We start from the raw sequence: 18419 nt of genomic DNA, 5'->3' as shown, positions 1-18419 counted from the left end.
CTCAACACAACTAAAGTAATCCTTGACTATGTGCACTCAGACTTATGAGGTCCCTCACCTTTCCAATCCTTAAGTGGTGCCAGGTATTTCTTAACTTTTGTTTATGATTTCTCTAGAAAAAGCTGGATATATTTTCTTAAAACTAAAGACATGGTCTTTGAGAAATTTAATGAATGAAAGATTATGATTGAAAAACAAACTAAGTCAAATTAAATGCCTTAGAACAGATAATGAAGTTGAATTTTGTGCAGAAAATTTCAATGTTTTTTTGTAGACAACAAGGAATAGGCAGAACACAAAACAATGGGGTACACACCTCAACAAAATAGGGTGGCAGAAAGGCTAAACAGAACTATACTTGAAAGAGTGAAAAGTCTCTAATCTGATGCTATCCTACCAGAGAAGTTTTGGGCTGAAGCAACCTCCTACAAAGTTTACACACTTAATAGATGCCCTCATGCTTCACTAGATCTTCTTACTCTTGAGGAAAAATGGACCAATCACCCACCTAATCTAAGTAACCTAAGGGTCTTTGGGTGTATTGATTTTGTAAACCAGAGTAAAGGAAAACCAAATGCCCAAGCTATCAAATGCATGTTCTTAGGGTTCACTAAAGGAGTGAAGGGCTTCAGGCTATGGCATCCTACTGAGAAAAAGTATGTAACTAGTAGAGATGTCATTTTTAGGGAGACTAAAATGTTTATGCAGAAAGCTAACACCCCTGAACAAACACCTTAAGAGCAGACATATACAATTAAGGTGGAGTATTCCCTTATGCCTACATCAATTCCCTCAAGCTCGAATTCTGATAATACCAGTGACCAGGTGCCTCAACATGAAGAAGAAGAAGAGGAAGTCTTTGACACTAAGCAAAAAGGACTAGACCTAAAGAACTATATCATGGCTAGAGACAAACAAAGGAGAACAATTATTTCAAGGTATGAAGATTACATCAACCTAGCTTTAAATGCTTCAGAACGGAACAATGTTACATAATCTTCTACTTTTGAAGAAGCAGTAAGTTGTGCAAATGCAAGAAGGTGGATAAAAGCAATGAATGATGAAATTGAGTCCTTGATGAAAAATGACACATTGGACCTAGTTCCTCTACCTAAAGGGTGCAAACCTCTAACATCCAAATGGATGTACAAGTTTAAGGAAGGTATCCCTAGTGTTCAAGAACCTAGATATAAAACTAGGTTGGTTGCTAAGGGTTTATACAAAGACAAGGAGTTGACTACAATGAGATATTTTCTTCTATTGTTAAACAAATCTCTATCAAACTACTTCTATCCATAGTAGCACAACAGAACATAGAGCTTGACCAACTTGATGTAAAAATAGCTTTCCTTCATGGTTATCTAGAGGAAACCATATATATGTGTCAACCTAAATGCTATCAAGTCAAAGAGAAAGAAGATCACTACTGTCTACTTAAGAGATCTATTTATGGACTAAAGCAATCCCCTAGGTGTTGGAATAGGAGGTTTCATGAGTTTATGGAAAAGAATGGATTTCTAAAGAGCTCCTATGACAGTTGTGTTTATATCAATACTAAAACTTTTGCAAACCCTGTCTATCTACTTCTATATGTGGATGATATGCTACTGTCAGGAAGTACTGTGAAAGGATTGAAACAAGTTAAAGATCTCCTAAAATCAGAGTTTGAAGTGAAAGACATGGGCAATGCAAACAGGATACTTGGTATTGATATTTAAAGAAACAGAACAGCTCACAAACTATACATAAATCAGACTAAGTATTGTGAGAAATTGATTCAGAAGTTTCATATGAAAGAAGCAAAAACAGTAAGCACACCCATCGCACAACATTTCAAGCTATCAGCAGAGAATACACCCAAAGAAACAGAAATTGAGCATCAAAAGCTAACGTCTACAATACCTTACTCCCAAGCAGTGGGAAGCCTTATGTATTTGATGATTTCTACAAGACCAGACATAGTTTACGACTAGTTTGGTTAGTAGGTACATGGCCAACATAGAAAAAAGACATTGGGAGGCTACCAAATAGATTTTAATGTATCTAAAGGGCATTATGGGTGCCAGACTACTATGCCAACAAGCCATTGATACAAAACCAAAGTTGTTTGGCTTTGTTGACTCAGATTATGCAAGGGATCTTGATAGAATAAAATCACTATTGGGATATATCTTCATATATGGAAGTTGTGTCCTAAGCTGGAAAGCGTCACTACAATCAGTGGTAGCCCTTTCTACCACTGAGGGTTCATTGCCCTATCAGAAGCTGTGAAAGAGGGCCTATGGCTAAAAGGTCATCTACAAGACTTCGGTATAACACAAAATATAGTAAAAATATATTGTGATAATCAAAGTACTATACATCTATCCAAACATCCACAGTATCATAATCGTACAAAATATATAAATGTGAAGTACCATTTCATCCGAGAATAAATCAAAGAAAAAAAGATTGAAGTACTAAAGATACATGACTCTGATATGCTGACCAATGTTGTTGCACAGCTCAAACTCTAGAAGTGTCTTGACATTATCGGATTTGAGCTGCAAGACAAAGGATAGAAGAAAGAGATTAGCAAAGGGGAGCTAACTTAAAGAAAAAGTTAATTTCAAGGTGGAGATTTGTTAAGAAATAAAAAATATACAGTGTGCAATCAACTTTTACATTCTGTTAGTAACTACTTTGTAAATCATTTATATAAAGGATGATAATTGTAAGCTAACTAAGACTTAGAAAATTACTTCAAAAACTAGAAGCACTTATCTGTATTTTTCTTCTGATCTCTCCAAGAAATAAAATTTTCAGCTTCTCTCATGGACGTAAATTTTATCCTAAACTTTCAATTTCATCAACATTAATCCTTAAACTTAGATAGTGTTGATGACAAGATCTGGCCAAGTAACCTCACCTGACTTTCACGTGCCGCTAATGATAAATTTGTAATTTCAAGAGGAGGTTACCTGCAAAAAGTCAAAATGACACACCAGTGTGGTGCTTACCACAGACACTCTGTTAGTTAATTTAGATTTCAGCATAAGGGTCAAAGCAAAAAAATTAAAGGGGGAAGATGAACTTTCTTCATGCTAGATTGTCATGTTTTATTTATGATGGAGTTCTGTTAAGGGGTCTTTCTCATCCTTTTTGGGTTAGGATGCTATCTCCTTTATAAATTAGAAACAAGACGCTCGAGGACTGGACTGGGTCACAATGGAGGTTTCAAATTAGAGATGTCCACGAGATGGGAACAGAGCCCGGGATGCCATTCCTCGTCTCATCCCCGCTCCTCATTTCATTCCTCCATTCTCATGAAATTCTCCACGGGGACTGGGGCAGGGATTGCATGCAGAATTTTTTTCCTTAGTTTTTTTTTTTAAAAAAAAAATTGCCAATTAATTTAAATCACTAATTTGGACAAATTTTAATTAGATAATTAACTTTATCACTAAATTATTTATTATGGTTAGTTTTACATGATAATTTGAATTTAAACATAAATTACTCAAATTTTGGCATAAGAAAAATAATCAACTTCTTTAATAGAAAGAAATAAATATAAATCAAATTATTCACATATATAATCTAAATGTAAATATTCAATCTAAACATATTAATTATCTTGATGAATAAACAATCAAACTTGAAATTTAAATATAATATTTATATAGTAATAATAATAACATCACACTAAATAATTATATTAAATAAATAAATAGAGGCTAATTGGGATGGAGACGGGAAATAGGGTGGAGACGGGAATTTTTTTTCCACTCTTTCCCCCATTCTCAACCTAATTGGAGAATCCCAACTCCTTCACCGTGAAGATATTGGACATGTTTATTCCAAATAATGGCCTATTGTACATAAGGCTCATTTGTGCACTACAAGAATTTTTACCTGTTTCCATATTTTTCTTCCGATGCATCCATTTTTGTTGGCATATACATATTTATTCTAACGAAAATTCAATGCATCGGCCAAATTTGAACTTATCCCGATGAAACATGCGTTGGCAAAAGATAATAAAACACCCACACTATTCTTTTTCCCCCCACTTTTCTTTCCCCTTCCCGCCGACCCCATTCCCCATCCGTCTCTTCCCCCCACCTTATCGTCTCTTTCCCTCCCCCTCGTCCCACCCCCCACACCTTTCCGTCTCATCCTCCCTCTCTGTCGCTTCTTCCCCCCAGACGGCTGCTACTCTTGTAACATCCCGAATTTCAGAAAAATTTAAGTTAATTATCTAAAATTATTGAGTTTAAATTTCCCTTTCATTTGGAAAATTGGGGTTAAATTGAAATAATTGAAAAACTTTTATTGATTAAATTGAATTTAATTGATTAGATATTTGAACTGATTATCTTGAAAATATTGAATTTTGTTTCTCTTTGATTTTAGATTTTAGGGTCAATTTAAAAAAAAATAAAGAGATAATCAATTTCATGTGGTTTAATTGATTTAAATATTTGGAAGGATTTAATTTGTATCAAATTGATGGATCTTATGCCCTTTAATTTTGGTTTTTGAAGCCTAAATTAAGATAATTTGAAAAGTTAATTGATTTCTAAATTTAATAGAATCTTTGGAGATTTTGAAGATATTTTGATAAAATATTTTATTTATATTTTCAAATTTTGAAAAAAAAAATAAAGAATTGAGATTTTTTTCGAAATCAAATGAGAGTGAAAAGAGGTAAAAAAATTTGGGAGAAAGAAATTCGGTTTTTCAGCGACAACTTCCATAAAATTATCGATTATTGAATTTTGAACCGTTGGATCGTACTCAAATTTGGTCAGTCTGTTTGGGACATATAGAGTTTCATTTTGAATGGTTGGATCGTTGTTTGAAACTCTGGTTTGTTTGAATAAAATATGTAAATCTAGAAATTCCTCTTCTCCCTCACTCTCGCAAACCCTCCTCATGCAAGACCCTCACTACTAGTCGCGAGCCTAAACAATTTATGCTGTCTGATAGCAACACCTGTTGCCTATCTATGGTACCCACGATCTGGCGCACCATCTATCGCCACTGCCTGATCTTCGTCAGAATCTTGAGAAAAACTTTGGATTCAAGATTTGGATGTTTTGAGGCATTGACCATCAAGCTAGAGACCATTTTGTTTTGCAAAAAATTGGTGAAAATCGATTGGCTAATTGAATCAAGTTTTGGAATTTGTCTTGGACCAAGCCACAACTTTAGGTTGATTCAAGTGTGTTAAAGAAGTTCTAAGGAGATTTTGTTTTGCGTTTTTTACCAAGTTGAGGTAAGTGATACTATTACTGGTGCCTTCGTGCCAGGCGACCTAGATTATACCTATAAAGTTACTTGGACTCTGGAGCATGATTTTGTTTGTCATTAGATTGCGTGTTGCATGGCAGTTACAAGTATTATGAGCATGTTCAAATTTCTAATCAGTACCGATATTATGTATGTGATGCATGAATAGACCAGTAGAGCGATTTATTGTCTCGCCTTGATGCATGTTTTATTTCAGAAGACCTACGGGTCTAGTTTCATGTTTGACGGTGTGCCTACGGGTTGCTAGACATGCGTGAACCGACAGGTTTACATTCATGTTATTATCATATTTGACGGTTTGCCTATGGGCCACTAGACATGCATGAACCGACAGGTTTACGTTCATGTTATTATCATGTTTGACAGTGTACCTACGGGCCGTTGGACATGTGTAAACCGACAGGTTTACGTTCGTGTTATTATCATATTTGACGGTGTGCGTACGGGCTACTAGATATGCGTGAATTGACAGGTTTACGTTCATGTTATTACCATGTTTGATGGTATGCCTACGGGCCACTAGACATGTGTGAGCCGATAGGGTTACGTTCATGTTACTTTTATTTTCATGTTTCATGTTTTGACGGCGATCCTACGGGCCGCTAGACATGCGTGAGTCGACGGGTTCATGTTCATGTTATTATCATGTTTGACGGTGTACCTACGGGCCACTAGACATGCGTTTCAAAGCAAGATAGTACGCCTTTTGATTTTCCTTTCATCATAAAAAATCGATGTAGCCGTATGAGCCACAGGCAATTTTTTTTCTTACTGAGTATTTTATACTCAACCTTTCTTAATTTATATTTTTCAGGTAATGATAGGAACGGACTGGCAGGTGACGAGAGGGACCTGTGATCATGCCATATGGGACATGTAAATTGCTTCCGCTCAGTTTACGTTTTCAAGCTATTTAAAAGTTTTGATTTGAAACTTGATGTTGGTCAAAATTTTATTTGTTTAAGTTATTTTTTTTCATTATTTTAGGGGCCCCGAACAAAAATTTTACTTATTTATTATTTATTTTGGAAAACTGTCTTTATTATTTTAATGAAATTTATTTTCCTCAATGGTCAAAATGTTTTGAATGTAAATGTGTAATTATGTGTAATTATGAGTGACCTTTATAAGAGTACTCAAAAAGATCGGGTCGTTACAACTCCAATGTCCAAGCCACTGCACATCATCGCACACTACCGTTGCACACTATCGTCGCACGCACTAATTAGTTCTCCTTATTTTTGATTTTTTTTCTAACAATGTTTCTATGTATTGTGTTTATATTATTATTCTGATAAGATGTTTTTTTTTTAATAAAAATGATGTATAAATCCATTTAAAATAAGTTTTTAGTTATTCTGTTTTTTCTCTTTCTTTTAAGATGGATTTATGTATTTGTTTCAGATTGGAATTAGGATATTCATTTGTTTATGAATGAAATTATCAATGGTCAAAATGTTTTGAATGTAAATGTATAATTATGTGTAATTATGAGTGACCCTTATCAGAGTACTCAAAAAGATCGGGTCGTTACAGTTCCAATGTCCAAGCTCTGCACGTCATCGCACACTACCGTTGCACACTATCATCGCACGCACTAATTGGTTCTCCTTCTTTTTTATTTTTTCTAACAAATGTGTCTATGTATTGTGTTTATATTATTATTCTGATAAAATGTTTTGTTTTTAATAAAAATGATGTATAAATCCATTTAAAATAAGTTTTTAGTTATTCTGTTTTTTCTCTTTTTTTTTTAAGATGGATTTATGTATTTGTTTCAGATTGGAATTAGGATATTCATTTGTTTATGAATGAAATTATTATTCTATATTTGGTTTGTCTGGATGGATATAATGAAGGATAGATATAATGAATTATGGATTATTTGTGTATTTTGGTTTTGATTTTAAATATAAGATTCATTTGTTAATATTAAAGTTTAATCTTTCCTTTTTATGGATATAATATGCTTTAAGTTTTAAAATGAAATTGCCAAGGATGTTTAATTAATTATGTTGTGAAATCGAAAATTAAAGAACACAAAAAAGGAACATAGAGTAAGGAAGATCGACACACAGATATATGTGGTTCATTAACAGTGTGTTAGCTACGTCCACGGGCAGAAGGAGAACAATATTATTTCGAGAGAATGTTTTTCAGAATTACATTAAGAACGGCGCCTCTAGGTTAGATAGTTTATATATCATACTGCTCTAAACCCTAGGGTCAAAATTGTAAATAACTGCAAATAAATAAATATGCTGAATATAAAATCTGAATAAACCCCCGTACTAGGTTGTTTGAAACACCAACAAACAGATTCAAGGCATTTCAACAAATCTCCACCTTGACTTGAATTCTTTCCTAGGTAACAGATGTACCAAATGCAACATAAATCAATATCGCCAGACGTACCCAAACTTCTCCCTCATGCCTCAAAGTGTCCCACAAAGGGGACCATTAACAATTCAAAACATTCAGCAAGTCCAAACAATGTTGGAACTTGCCTTGTGGAACCGGTTTGGTGAACATATCAGCAGGGTTATCAGCAGTACCAATCTTCATCACTTTAATTCTCTGCTCACCTCTTAAGAAGTGATATCTTACATCTATGTGCTTAGTTCTCTCATGATGAACTTGATCCTTGGCTGAGCATATTGCACTCAAACTATCACAATATACAAGAGCTTGGTCATGATGCAAACCAAGATGACCAACTAATCCCTTCAGCCATATTCCCTCTTTAGCAGCTTCTGTCAAGGCCATGTACTCTGCTTCAATAGTAGACAAAGTAACTGTAGGCTGTAAGGTTGCCTTCCAACCAACAACAGAACTACCCAGAGTGAACACAAAGCCAGTCATAAACCTTATACTATCAACATCTCCAGCATAGTCAGAATCAGAATAACCGGTCACCAAACACTCTATGCAACTCCCATAAACAAGACCAACATCAGATGTACCTCCAAGGTAACGAAAAATCCACTTAACGGCTTGCCAATGCTCCTTCCCAGGTTGTCCCATGTACCTCCTGACAACACAAATAACATGGGCAAGATCAGGCCTAGTACAGACCATAGCATACATCAAACTTCTCACTGCACTAGTATAAGGAACTCGAGACATGTACTCCTTCTCAGCTTCAGACTGTGGTGAAAACTCAGATGACAAACGAGCATTTACAGCACTAGAAGTATCTATAGGCTTAGCTGATGACATACCAAACTTGGACAATATTTTCTGATTATATCCTTTCTGTGATAAGAAGAGTTTACTCTTACCTCTGTCCCTATAAATCTTAATACCCAAAATTTTCTGAGCAGCACCCAAATCCTTCATATCAAACTCAACACTGAGAAGATTCTTCAATTTCAGAATATCAGACTTGGACTTTGCAGCTATGAGCATATCATCTACATATAAAAGTAGATAAATCATCGAACCATCATCAGTTTTGTTGTGATATACACAACAATCATACGGACTCCTGTTATAGCCAAGTCCAATCATATAGCTATCAAAACATTTGTATCACTGCCTTGGAGACTGCTTTAACCCATACAAAGATTTCTTCAACTTGCAAACATAATCTTCTTTACCTGGACACTGGAACCCGTCTGGTTGGGTCATATAAATCTCTTCCTCCAACTCTCCATGTAAGAAAGCTGTCTTCACATCTAGTTGTTCAAGTTCCAAATTCTGATGTGCTACTATAGCTAGTAACACCCTGATAGAAGTATGTCTAACTATTGGTGAGAAGATCTCATTATAATCAACTTCTTCCCTTTGTGTGAACCCTCTAGCAACAACTCGAGCTTTATATTTAATGCCCCCTGAAGGTGATATTCCCACCTTTTTCTTGAAGACCCATTTACAAGTGACAATTTTTCTCTCCTTTGGTCGTTTAACTAATTCCCAAGTCTGATTTTTGTCAAGAGATTCCATCTCATCCCCCATAGCAACAAGCCATTTAGCAGACTCACCACATGACACAACTTCTCTATAAGTGGATGGCTCATGAGGATCCACCTCTTCAGCAACCTGCAATGCAAAAGTAACCATATCTTTAAAACCATACCTCACTGAAGGTCCAACACTAACTCTTCTAGTTCTATCACGAGCTATACTCGGTTGATCTACTCGTGATCTAGAATTCTCAGGCAAATCAACTTCTGACATTCTAGGCACATTAATTTCTGGTTGCACATCAGTTTCTATAGTAACGTGTTGATCTTCTCCACCTTGATGTTGTAATTCATTCACAGCTGAAGTGAATTGCATCTCCATCTGTTTATCAACACTACTACTTTCTCTCACATCAGTAGACATCACAAAAGGCTTTACAGTTGAGTTAAGCATGGAATTTTCATCAAATATCACAATTCTACTAAGTATGATTCTATTCTCAGAAGTGACCAAACTCTATATCCCTTAACTCCATCCCCAAAACCCACAAATATACCCTTTTTAGCTCTTGGTTCTAATTTACCCTCATTAACATGATAGTAGACAGTACAATCAAAAACTTTTAATAAAGAATAATCTGCTAGCTTACCAGACCACACCTCGTAAGGTGTTTTACAATCAATAGCTGTGTGAGGTCCACGATTGATCAAATAACCTGATGTATTCACTACTTCTGCCCAAAACCTTCTAGCCAACCCTGCATTAGAGAGCATGTATCTTGCTCTATCCAACAACGTCTGATTCATACGTTCTACAACCCCATTTTGCTGTGGAGTATTCCTAACAGTATGATGGCGAACAATCCTCTCAGCTTTACAGAACTCATTAAATTTAAATCCAAGAATTCCAGATCATTATCAGTTCGCAACCTTTTGATCTTCTTCCCAGTTTGATTTTCAATCAATATCTTCTACTGCTTGAAATTCTTGAAGGCTTCACTTTTATGTTTCATCATAAAAATCCAAGTCATTCTTGAGTAATCATCAATTATAGACAAAAAATACCTACTGCCTCCAATAGATTCAACTTTGGAAGGTCCCCAACAGTCTGAATGATTATAATCAAGTGTCCCTTTTGTACAATGAACACCCCTTGGAAACTTACTGCGATGAAGCTTCCCAAATACACAATGTTCACAAAATTCAAAATCCTGCACCTTATGCCCACAAAGAAGATCTCTTTTTGATAGAATTTGCATCCCTTTTTCACTCATATGACCAAGTCTCATATGCCATAACTTAGTCATATCATCCTTGTGAACGACCGACGATGCAACAACAACATAACCTGTTATTGTGGAACCTAATAGAAAATACAGTGTTCTACGCTTTATGCCTTTCAGAACTACCTCAGAACCCTTATAGACATACATTGCTCCATCTTTACCTTCAAAACTGTAACCCTTGCTATCGAGTACACTAAAGGATATCAAACTCTTCTTCATTAGTGGAACATGCCTAACCTCTTTTAAAGTGTAGAAGACACCATTATGTGTTCGTATCTTGAATGAGCCGATTCCAACTATCTTGCACACAGCACCGTTAGCCATACTAACATTCCCTCTATCTATTTGCTGATAGGTTGAGAACCACTCTCTTTTGGGCACATATGATAAGATGCCCCAGAATCAAGACCCATACACCATCAGAATGTGACTGTTCATTCACAATTAAAGCTAGATCTCCTTCAGAATCGATCTCGACTTCTTCAGAATCAAGCTCAACTTGTGTAACAGAGGCGGATGCTTCCCTTTTGTCACCATTTTTCTTCTTTTCCTGATCTCTTTTTATCTTAGGACATTCGATTTTCTAATGCCCATTTTCTTTACAGTAGTTACAAATATCATCTGATCTAGAACCCTTTGACTTTGAAGACCTTTTATTCTTATTCAATTTCTGCTTACCAGAATTCCTATGTCCCTTGCTTCCTGTAGCAGCTAACCCAGATGCCTGACTTTCTGAAACTAAACTTCCTGCATTTTGACGGTTCTCTCTCATAAGCAACGTAGATTTTGTATCTTCTAAGGTCAAAGTTTCTTTTCCTCCAATATACGAGTCAACGAAAGTCTCATAAGACGACGGCAAAGATGTCAATAGAATTAGGGCAGCATCCTCATCATCAACCTTAACCTCTACATTACGCAGATCTAATAAAATTTTATTTAATTGATCAAGATGGTCTCGTAGAGACATACCTTCTTGCATGTGTAGATGATACAAACGTTTCTTCAGAAACAACTTCTTGGTTAAAGATTTCGTCATGTAAAGACTCTTCAACTTCAACCAAAGACCAGCGACAGTTTCTTCATCTGCGACCTCGATGATGACGTCATCAGCCAAACATAGCATGATCGTTGAATGAGCCTTCTCCTTAAGAGTCTGCCACTCTTCGTCATCCACGGTAGCCTTATTTGACTTATCTGTCAGCGACGCCCACAGCCCCTACTGCTTTAGCAGGGATCGCATCTTGATCTGCCATAAACCAAAACTGTTCCTTTCGGTAAATTTGTCGATCTTTACGTTCACACCAGACATCTTCAATTGTCGAACAAATGCGGAATTTCGAAAAAAACCCTAACAAGGCTCTGATACCAGTTTATTACGAAATTGATAATTAAAGAACACAAAAAAGGAACGTAGAGTAGGGAAGATCGACACACAGATATATGTGGTTCATTAATAGTGTGTTAACTATGTCCATGGGCAGAGGGAGAACAATATTATTTCGAGAGAATGTTTTCAGAATTACATCAAGAACAGCGCCTCTAGGTTAGAGAGTTTATATATCGTACTGCTTTAAACCCTAGGGTCAAAATCGTAAATAACTGCAAATAAATAAATATACTGAATATAAAATCTGAATAGACCCCCGTACTAGGTTGTTCGAAACCCTAGCAAATAGATTCAAGTTATTTCAACAAATTAAATTTCATACTTTTTACTTACTAGTGTTAAATATCACACTTTATTCATTTGATTCAAGATGAATAAAGATTGGATTAAGTTTAGAGAAAGATTTTTAAGAGAGTGCATTGATGGAGTTGCACAATTCATGGAAGTGGTAAATTTTATGTGTTTGTTCTACTTATTGTTTACATAAATTGGTTGTACTAAAAATTATAGTTTGTTTAGAAAAAATGGAGAAGAACAAGAAGAGTATAGAATGTTTCAATTTCAATCATTATTGTGGGTTGAAATCTTTTCTTCAATTGCAAATGAATTTGTATGGTATGATGAAAATTCATTATTGTTTTATTCATTTCCCATTGAATATAAAGAATAAATTTGTTTATTGAATTACAGATGATGGACCTTCGAACAACTAGGTACGTTATGACAACTTAGTTCCTAGTTAGTAGATTTAGAAACTTAATTTGGTTGTTTGTGGCTATCCTGCAGTTATGATAGCCATCTCAAATAGGAGAGTTTTAGTGGATTTAGGAACTTCATTTGTTTATTTTGTGGTTATCCTGCAGTATGGTAACCACTTTAAATATGTGTGTTTTAGTATACTTGTTGCCACTTTGTGGTCTAAATGACATTTATGTGGAACTAGGACATGTTCGTAGCTTGGGGAGGGGGGAGGGGTGTATATGTTGTAATTGTCTTTTAGATTATCTGAAAGCCTAATTGTGCACTTTAAAGGAACTTTGTTCTTGGATTTATTTGTAGGGAACCGAGAGTTGAGTTGTATACTTCTAGGACTATTGAATGACGGGTTTAGCCTTGAAAGGTATTTAGGTGGATTTAGGGGGGAGAGATTCACCTCGACGCTTTCTATGTATTTGTTACTACTTTGTGGTTTAAATGATGTTTAGGTAGAATTAGGACATGTTCGTAGCTGGGGAGAGGGGGGAAGATGTATATGTTGCAATTGTGTTTTAGATTATCTTGAAGCCTAATTGTAGATTTTAAAGGAACAAGTTCTTGGTTTATTTGTAGGGATCCGTTAGTTGTGGATGTATATGTTGTAATTATGTTTTAGATTATCTTGAAGCCTAATTATGGACTTTAAAGGAACAAATTCTTGGCTTATTTGTAAGGATTCGATAGTTGTGGAAATTTAAAGGGTGTTTATCTATTTGTTTAAGTGGATTTACGACATGCTCGTAATGTGGGGGAGGGTTCACGTCTTAATTATAACCTTTTTAATCACTTTTTAGAGAGTAAAATGGTTGTTTGTGGTGTTCATGTTTTATTTATGAACATTGATGACATGTTTGTAGCTTGAGAGAGGGATCATTCCTCATAACCATTTTAAATATTTTGTTTAAGCCTTTGTGTGATTGTTAAGATCTTTTTGTGCATTTTTCTTTATTAATTTTAAGAAATCTTTAATAATATTAGTTTTTCTTATTTCAGGTTGTTCGTGTAAATTCTTAAAGATCGTTTTTTTTGGAGATTGTGAGAAGATTTTGTGGGATGATTACTTAGTTTGGTTTAGTATCTCACTTATTTTGGATTAGGGTATTTTGGCTTAGGGAAGATTAAACTTTTTTTTTTTCTTTTTTTTTTTTTGTATAGGAGATTTGTAAGAAGTTAGAAAAACTCAATTTTAATTTTATACAAAGCTCAAATTTAATTGTATACACAGTCTTTGTTCTTAGAATTTTATAACTTGTGTATTGAATATTAGTCTTATTTTTAAATATATAAACTTATTTTTGTTATATTTATTCCCAAATGATTTGATTGAAGATTAATTTTTGTTTGTGCATAACTAGGTATTAATGAAATAAAAAATTGGTTATTTAATTATTACAAAAAATATATAAATTATAAACAACTTATGCTGACACAAATAAACGTTGGCAAAAATCTGTCTATTGAATTGAATTTTCGTTGTTTAGGACTATGTTTTTCCCAACACAAATTATATTTCGTTGGGAAAACACATATGCCGACGTAAGCAATTGCATCGCCAAAAAATGATATTTATGCAGATGAAAATAGTTTTCGTCGGGAGGAACTTCTCCTGACATGGATACGCGACAATTATGCCGACGCAAAAAAATGCGTTGACATAATTTATTCCAACATTTTTACTACTTTGTCTGACTTTTTTTTTGCGTGGGGAAAGGTGAAAATTTTTGTAGTGGTGGGATTTGTCGACCTCGGCCTGAAGGTCGAGGGAGGTGGACCAATTGGGTCATATTGCCCAATTTTTTTTTCACACTTGGGAAGAACTCACTGAGTCCATTTTTATGAAAATTTAAGGTTTTTTTAAGATAAGATAATTCTCTTGGTTTTACTTCATCTTAATCTAAATTACCTATAACATACACTTAATGTAATCAATGGTAGAAATCCTCTATATTCGAAATATCTCGTATAGAAATGGATGGGATTTCACATAAAGATGGCATTTAAAGTTGATTATTATTATTATTGGCTTTTTAAAGAAAAAGTAAATGTTGGAAGATTTGTTCAATGTTCAATATGGATGAACTTCATTTATGCGACACATGACTTTCATTGGAATAAGCGAGTTTTTGAAAGATTCTTACTCCTTTTCAATTATTAAATTTTGAAAAAAAGGATAGTTTGTAATTAATATTGGTACCTTATCTAAAATGTTATGCTCGAGAGAACTAATGTAACGAGAAGCAGGTCCATAGTGATGGAGAGAATAAAAGTGGCTCCTCTTACATAACCATAACCCATAACCAAATAAACCTCTTTCTTTTTCATCGAATACCGAACCTTCTACGCACGCGTTTAAAGACACCATCTCCCTCTCGCACGTGCTTCCTTGTGCACGTGTCAGCCCGCTGCCCGAGACTTAGTCCAGGTGTTCCTTCTCTGTTATTCCTTTATAACCTTCCCTTTCTTTTCCCCAATGCCTCTCTCAAACCTCCGAGTTCCCAACTCACTCATTACTCACTCGGTCTCCCATTTCCATTGACGCCAACAATTCAAACCCGCCAACTCTCTTCCTTATTGGGTATTGGATTTCGATTTCTTCCCCTTTCTTTCTCTTTTGATTTCTTCTTCATACTGGAATTTGATTTACTTGAGACAGCTAGGGAGAGGGGATTTTTGTTCTATTTCGGGAGATGGGGACGGAGAATCCCATGAATTTTACTTACATGGGGCGAAGCTTTGATGATCTAAGCAACGGGGATAGTTCTGGGGCTTTTAGCGACTGTAACAGTGATAGATCCGGGGAGTTTCCGACGGCGTCGTCGCAGAGTCGGCGGCTTTTGATTGCTTGTGCTTCTGATAACTCTGACGAACTAATTCGGCATCTGGTGTTGGACCTCGAGTCCTGTTCGATTGAGGAGCAGAAGCAAGCCGCCATGGAGATCAGACTTCTCGCCAAGAATAAACCGGAGAATCGATTGAAGATCGCGAAAGCCGGTGCAGTGAGGCCGTTGATTTCGTTGATATCGTGTACGGATCCTCAGCTTCAAGAGTACGGCGTGACGGCGATTTTGAATCTATCGCTGTGCGACGAGAATAAGGAGTTGATAGCGGCGTCTGGTGCGATTAAGCCTTTGGTGAGAGCTCTCATGTCCGGAACTTCTACGGCGAAGGAGAACGCAGCTTGTGCTTTGCTGCGGCTTTCGCAAATGGAAGAGAACAAGATAGCAATCGGACGGTCAGGAGCGATTCCGCTTCTGGTGAATCTGTTGGAGAACGGCGGATTTCGCGGAAAGAAGGACGCGTCGACGGCTCTGTATTCGTTATGTTCCGTTAAAGAGAACAAAATCAGAGCGGTGAAAGCAGGAATCATGAGGCCGCTAGTGGAATTAATGGCGGATTTTGGGTCAAACATGGTGGATAAGTCGGCGTTCGTGTTAAGTGTGTTGGTATCGATGCCGGAAGCCAGGACGGCCTTGGTAGAAGAAGGCGGAATTCCGGTACTGGTGGAGTTAGTGGAAGACGGAACGCAGCGGCAAAAGGAAATCGCGGCGGTGATTTTGCTGCAGATTTGCGAGGACAGTGTCCTTTACCGTACAATGGTGGCCCGTGAAGGAGCAATTCCGCCGTTAGTCGCTTTGTCACAATCCGGCACCAATCGCGCCAAACAAAAGGTACGGATTCCCGGCCGAAACCTCTCTCTGTTATTCTCAGGCCGACCTATGCTCAGAACTGACGTGGCATTTCATTTTTTTCCTTATTTAAAAAATGTGGGATTTGGTTTTTGAGGTGGAAGAGAAGGCTGTTCGGCCACGTCAGTCTTCTTCCCGGCTCTATCTTTATTTTTTTATTTAATTAATTTCATTTTCTAAAGTAAATAAACAAAGACTTCAAAAATCTGAGTGATAATTGATAGGAGCGCCTCCGTTTTAAGCTTTAGGTCAATCTTTTCTAAATATCTAAAATTAAAATTTAATCACATAATTAAATCCCATGAGCAAGAAGTTAAGGCAAAATGATGGTGTGGAATTTAATTTAATTTATTACTGATTTTAGAATTGGATTTTTCTTTTCTTTTTTTTTTGTGGGTGAAAATGAGGACAGGCGGAGAAACTAATAGAGCTTCTACGGCAACCAAGATCCGGCAACTACGCTGCCACCACCTCAGATGTGTCAGTCTAATTTTTGTTCCGGCCACGTGGACGATGCAACCCCCCCACACAACAAGACATCTCAAAATATTATAAAAAAAAAAAACCCAAAAAAAAAAAAAGAAGAGATAAGTGGGGAGAGGTTTTCTTTGTAAATATATATTTGTGAACTTTTTCTACCTTTCTTTAATGTTTGTTGTGATAAATTGATCAGAGTTTTGAGATTTTATTTTCTTTTTTGGAAAATTGAAAGAGACATATTTTTAATATTGTGTAAATGAAAAAAAAAAAAAAAAAGAGGTTGCCGACCCAGAAATCGAATATTTCTTTGTCTTTTTTTCCCTTTGAAATATGAATAAAGGAAGGAGAAAAGAGGCAAAGAGAAGTTTTGATGTATATAATTAAAAAGAAAAAAAAAAAAGATGGCTGAGCCTGTATCGGTGGTGGGGCATTCTAATTCTATTCTATGAGTCTTTTATAAAATAATAATAATATCAAAAGAGAGAAAATAAAAAAATATTTTAAAAAATAGAGTCCACGGAGTTAGCGTGCATCGGTTGCAATTATATGGGTTTTCAGAAGAGAGAGAGAAATAATTGGAGGAAAAAAATGATATCCCGATCGGATTTATTTTAAATACCGAAAATATTAATTATAATGAAAAAAAATAGGAATAATGACGCAATAATTATATATTTTTCTTCTAAAAAAAATGAGTTTAAGGTTTAAATAGGTATATAAGAGTGAAATAGGAAAAAAGAGCAGTAGCCAACGAGTAGCTATAGCATGGGATGATGATTGAATTGGGGGTTAAAGGGAGAATGGTAATTGCGACGTGTCGTATAAAGAGTAAGTGAGTGGAGGTCGTTGAGTCAATAGATAGGCCGACATGTCGCCATCGAGGACCCCAACCTTGACGGCTGATGTGTTACTTTTTACCTTACCGTTTCTAAATCATTTCAATTTAACGTCCAAACTCCCCTACTTGTTTTCTCATATTTTTATTGTTGTTGTTTTTTTTTTAAAAAAAAGCATTAATTATGTACGAGATTTTTTTTTGGGCATTTCGAGAAATAAATGCAGTGGATTTGAGGATCTCTTTATAAAAAGCAGAAATTGAAGTTTTTTACCCTTTTTCTTATGACAAAAAAAAAATGAAGTTGAATCATCAATGTAGGGTTCAGATTTATGGACAGATGTCAAACATTGAATGATCCATTTCTATTATGTCATAAAAGATAAAATTTTAATCTATTTAAAAATAGTTGGGGCTTATTTTTTTAATTTAATTATTTTTTTAATGAAACATCTAACTAAATTCATGGATATTTTAACAAAATTTTCATCAAATTTTTCTCTAGAATTAAGATAATGCCGATATGGACACTCCAAAATTTGATTGAGTAATTCAATTAAAATATAAATGGATCTGTTTATTTTTAAAAGGAATTAGAGATTTTATTTCTAAAGTCAACAAATTCGTAAATGATAATGTTGTGCTTTTCGTATTTTAACGTTTTAACAATTTTTAATCTCCTTTGCCAAAAATCTATTTCTTTATTTATTTATTTTTTTTTTGGGAACCGTATTTTTCATTGATTAATACATGAAAACCAATTGGTTCGGTTGGCTATTAGGAACACCA

The 18419-nt window shown here is 35.4% G+C and overlaps 1 protein-coding gene across 1 annotated transcript; it reads left to right on the top strand.

The window, feature by feature from the left end:
• The first annotated feature begins 15074 nt into the window (after positions 1–15074).
• On the top strand, positions 15075–17003 carry LOC120076566 (uncharacterized). The gene is made up of 2 exons (XM_039030433.2): positions 15075–16297; positions 16728–17003. Exons 1-2 carry the CDS (start codon positions 15317–15319, stop codon positions 16803–16805), a joined length of 1059 nt encoding a protein of 352 aa, XP_038886361.1. The 5' UTR covers positions 15075–15316; the 3' UTR covers positions 16806–17003.
• Positions 17004–18419: the final 1416 nt, after the last annotated feature.

Source organism: Benincasa hispida, chromosome 4, assembly GCF_027475165.1.
Source record: "Benincasa hispida cultivar pf3 chromosome 4, pf3_genome.v1.1, whole genome shotgun sequence".
Classification (NCBI taxonomy): domain Eukaryota; kingdom Viridiplantae; phylum Streptophyta; class Magnoliopsida; order Cucurbitales; family Cucurbitaceae; genus Benincasa; species Benincasa hispida.
This window is presented reverse-complemented; position numbering and strand designations above follow the sequence as displayed.

Coding starts and splice junctions, on each gene's coding strand:
- LOC120076566 (XM_039030433.2), top strand. CDS start 15,317: ATGGGGACGGAGAATCCCATGAATTTTACTTACATGGGGCGAAGCTTT. Junction 16,298..16,727: donor CCAATCGCGCCAAACAAAAG/GTACGGATTCCC, acceptor AAATGAGGACAG/GCGGAGAAACTAATAGAGCT.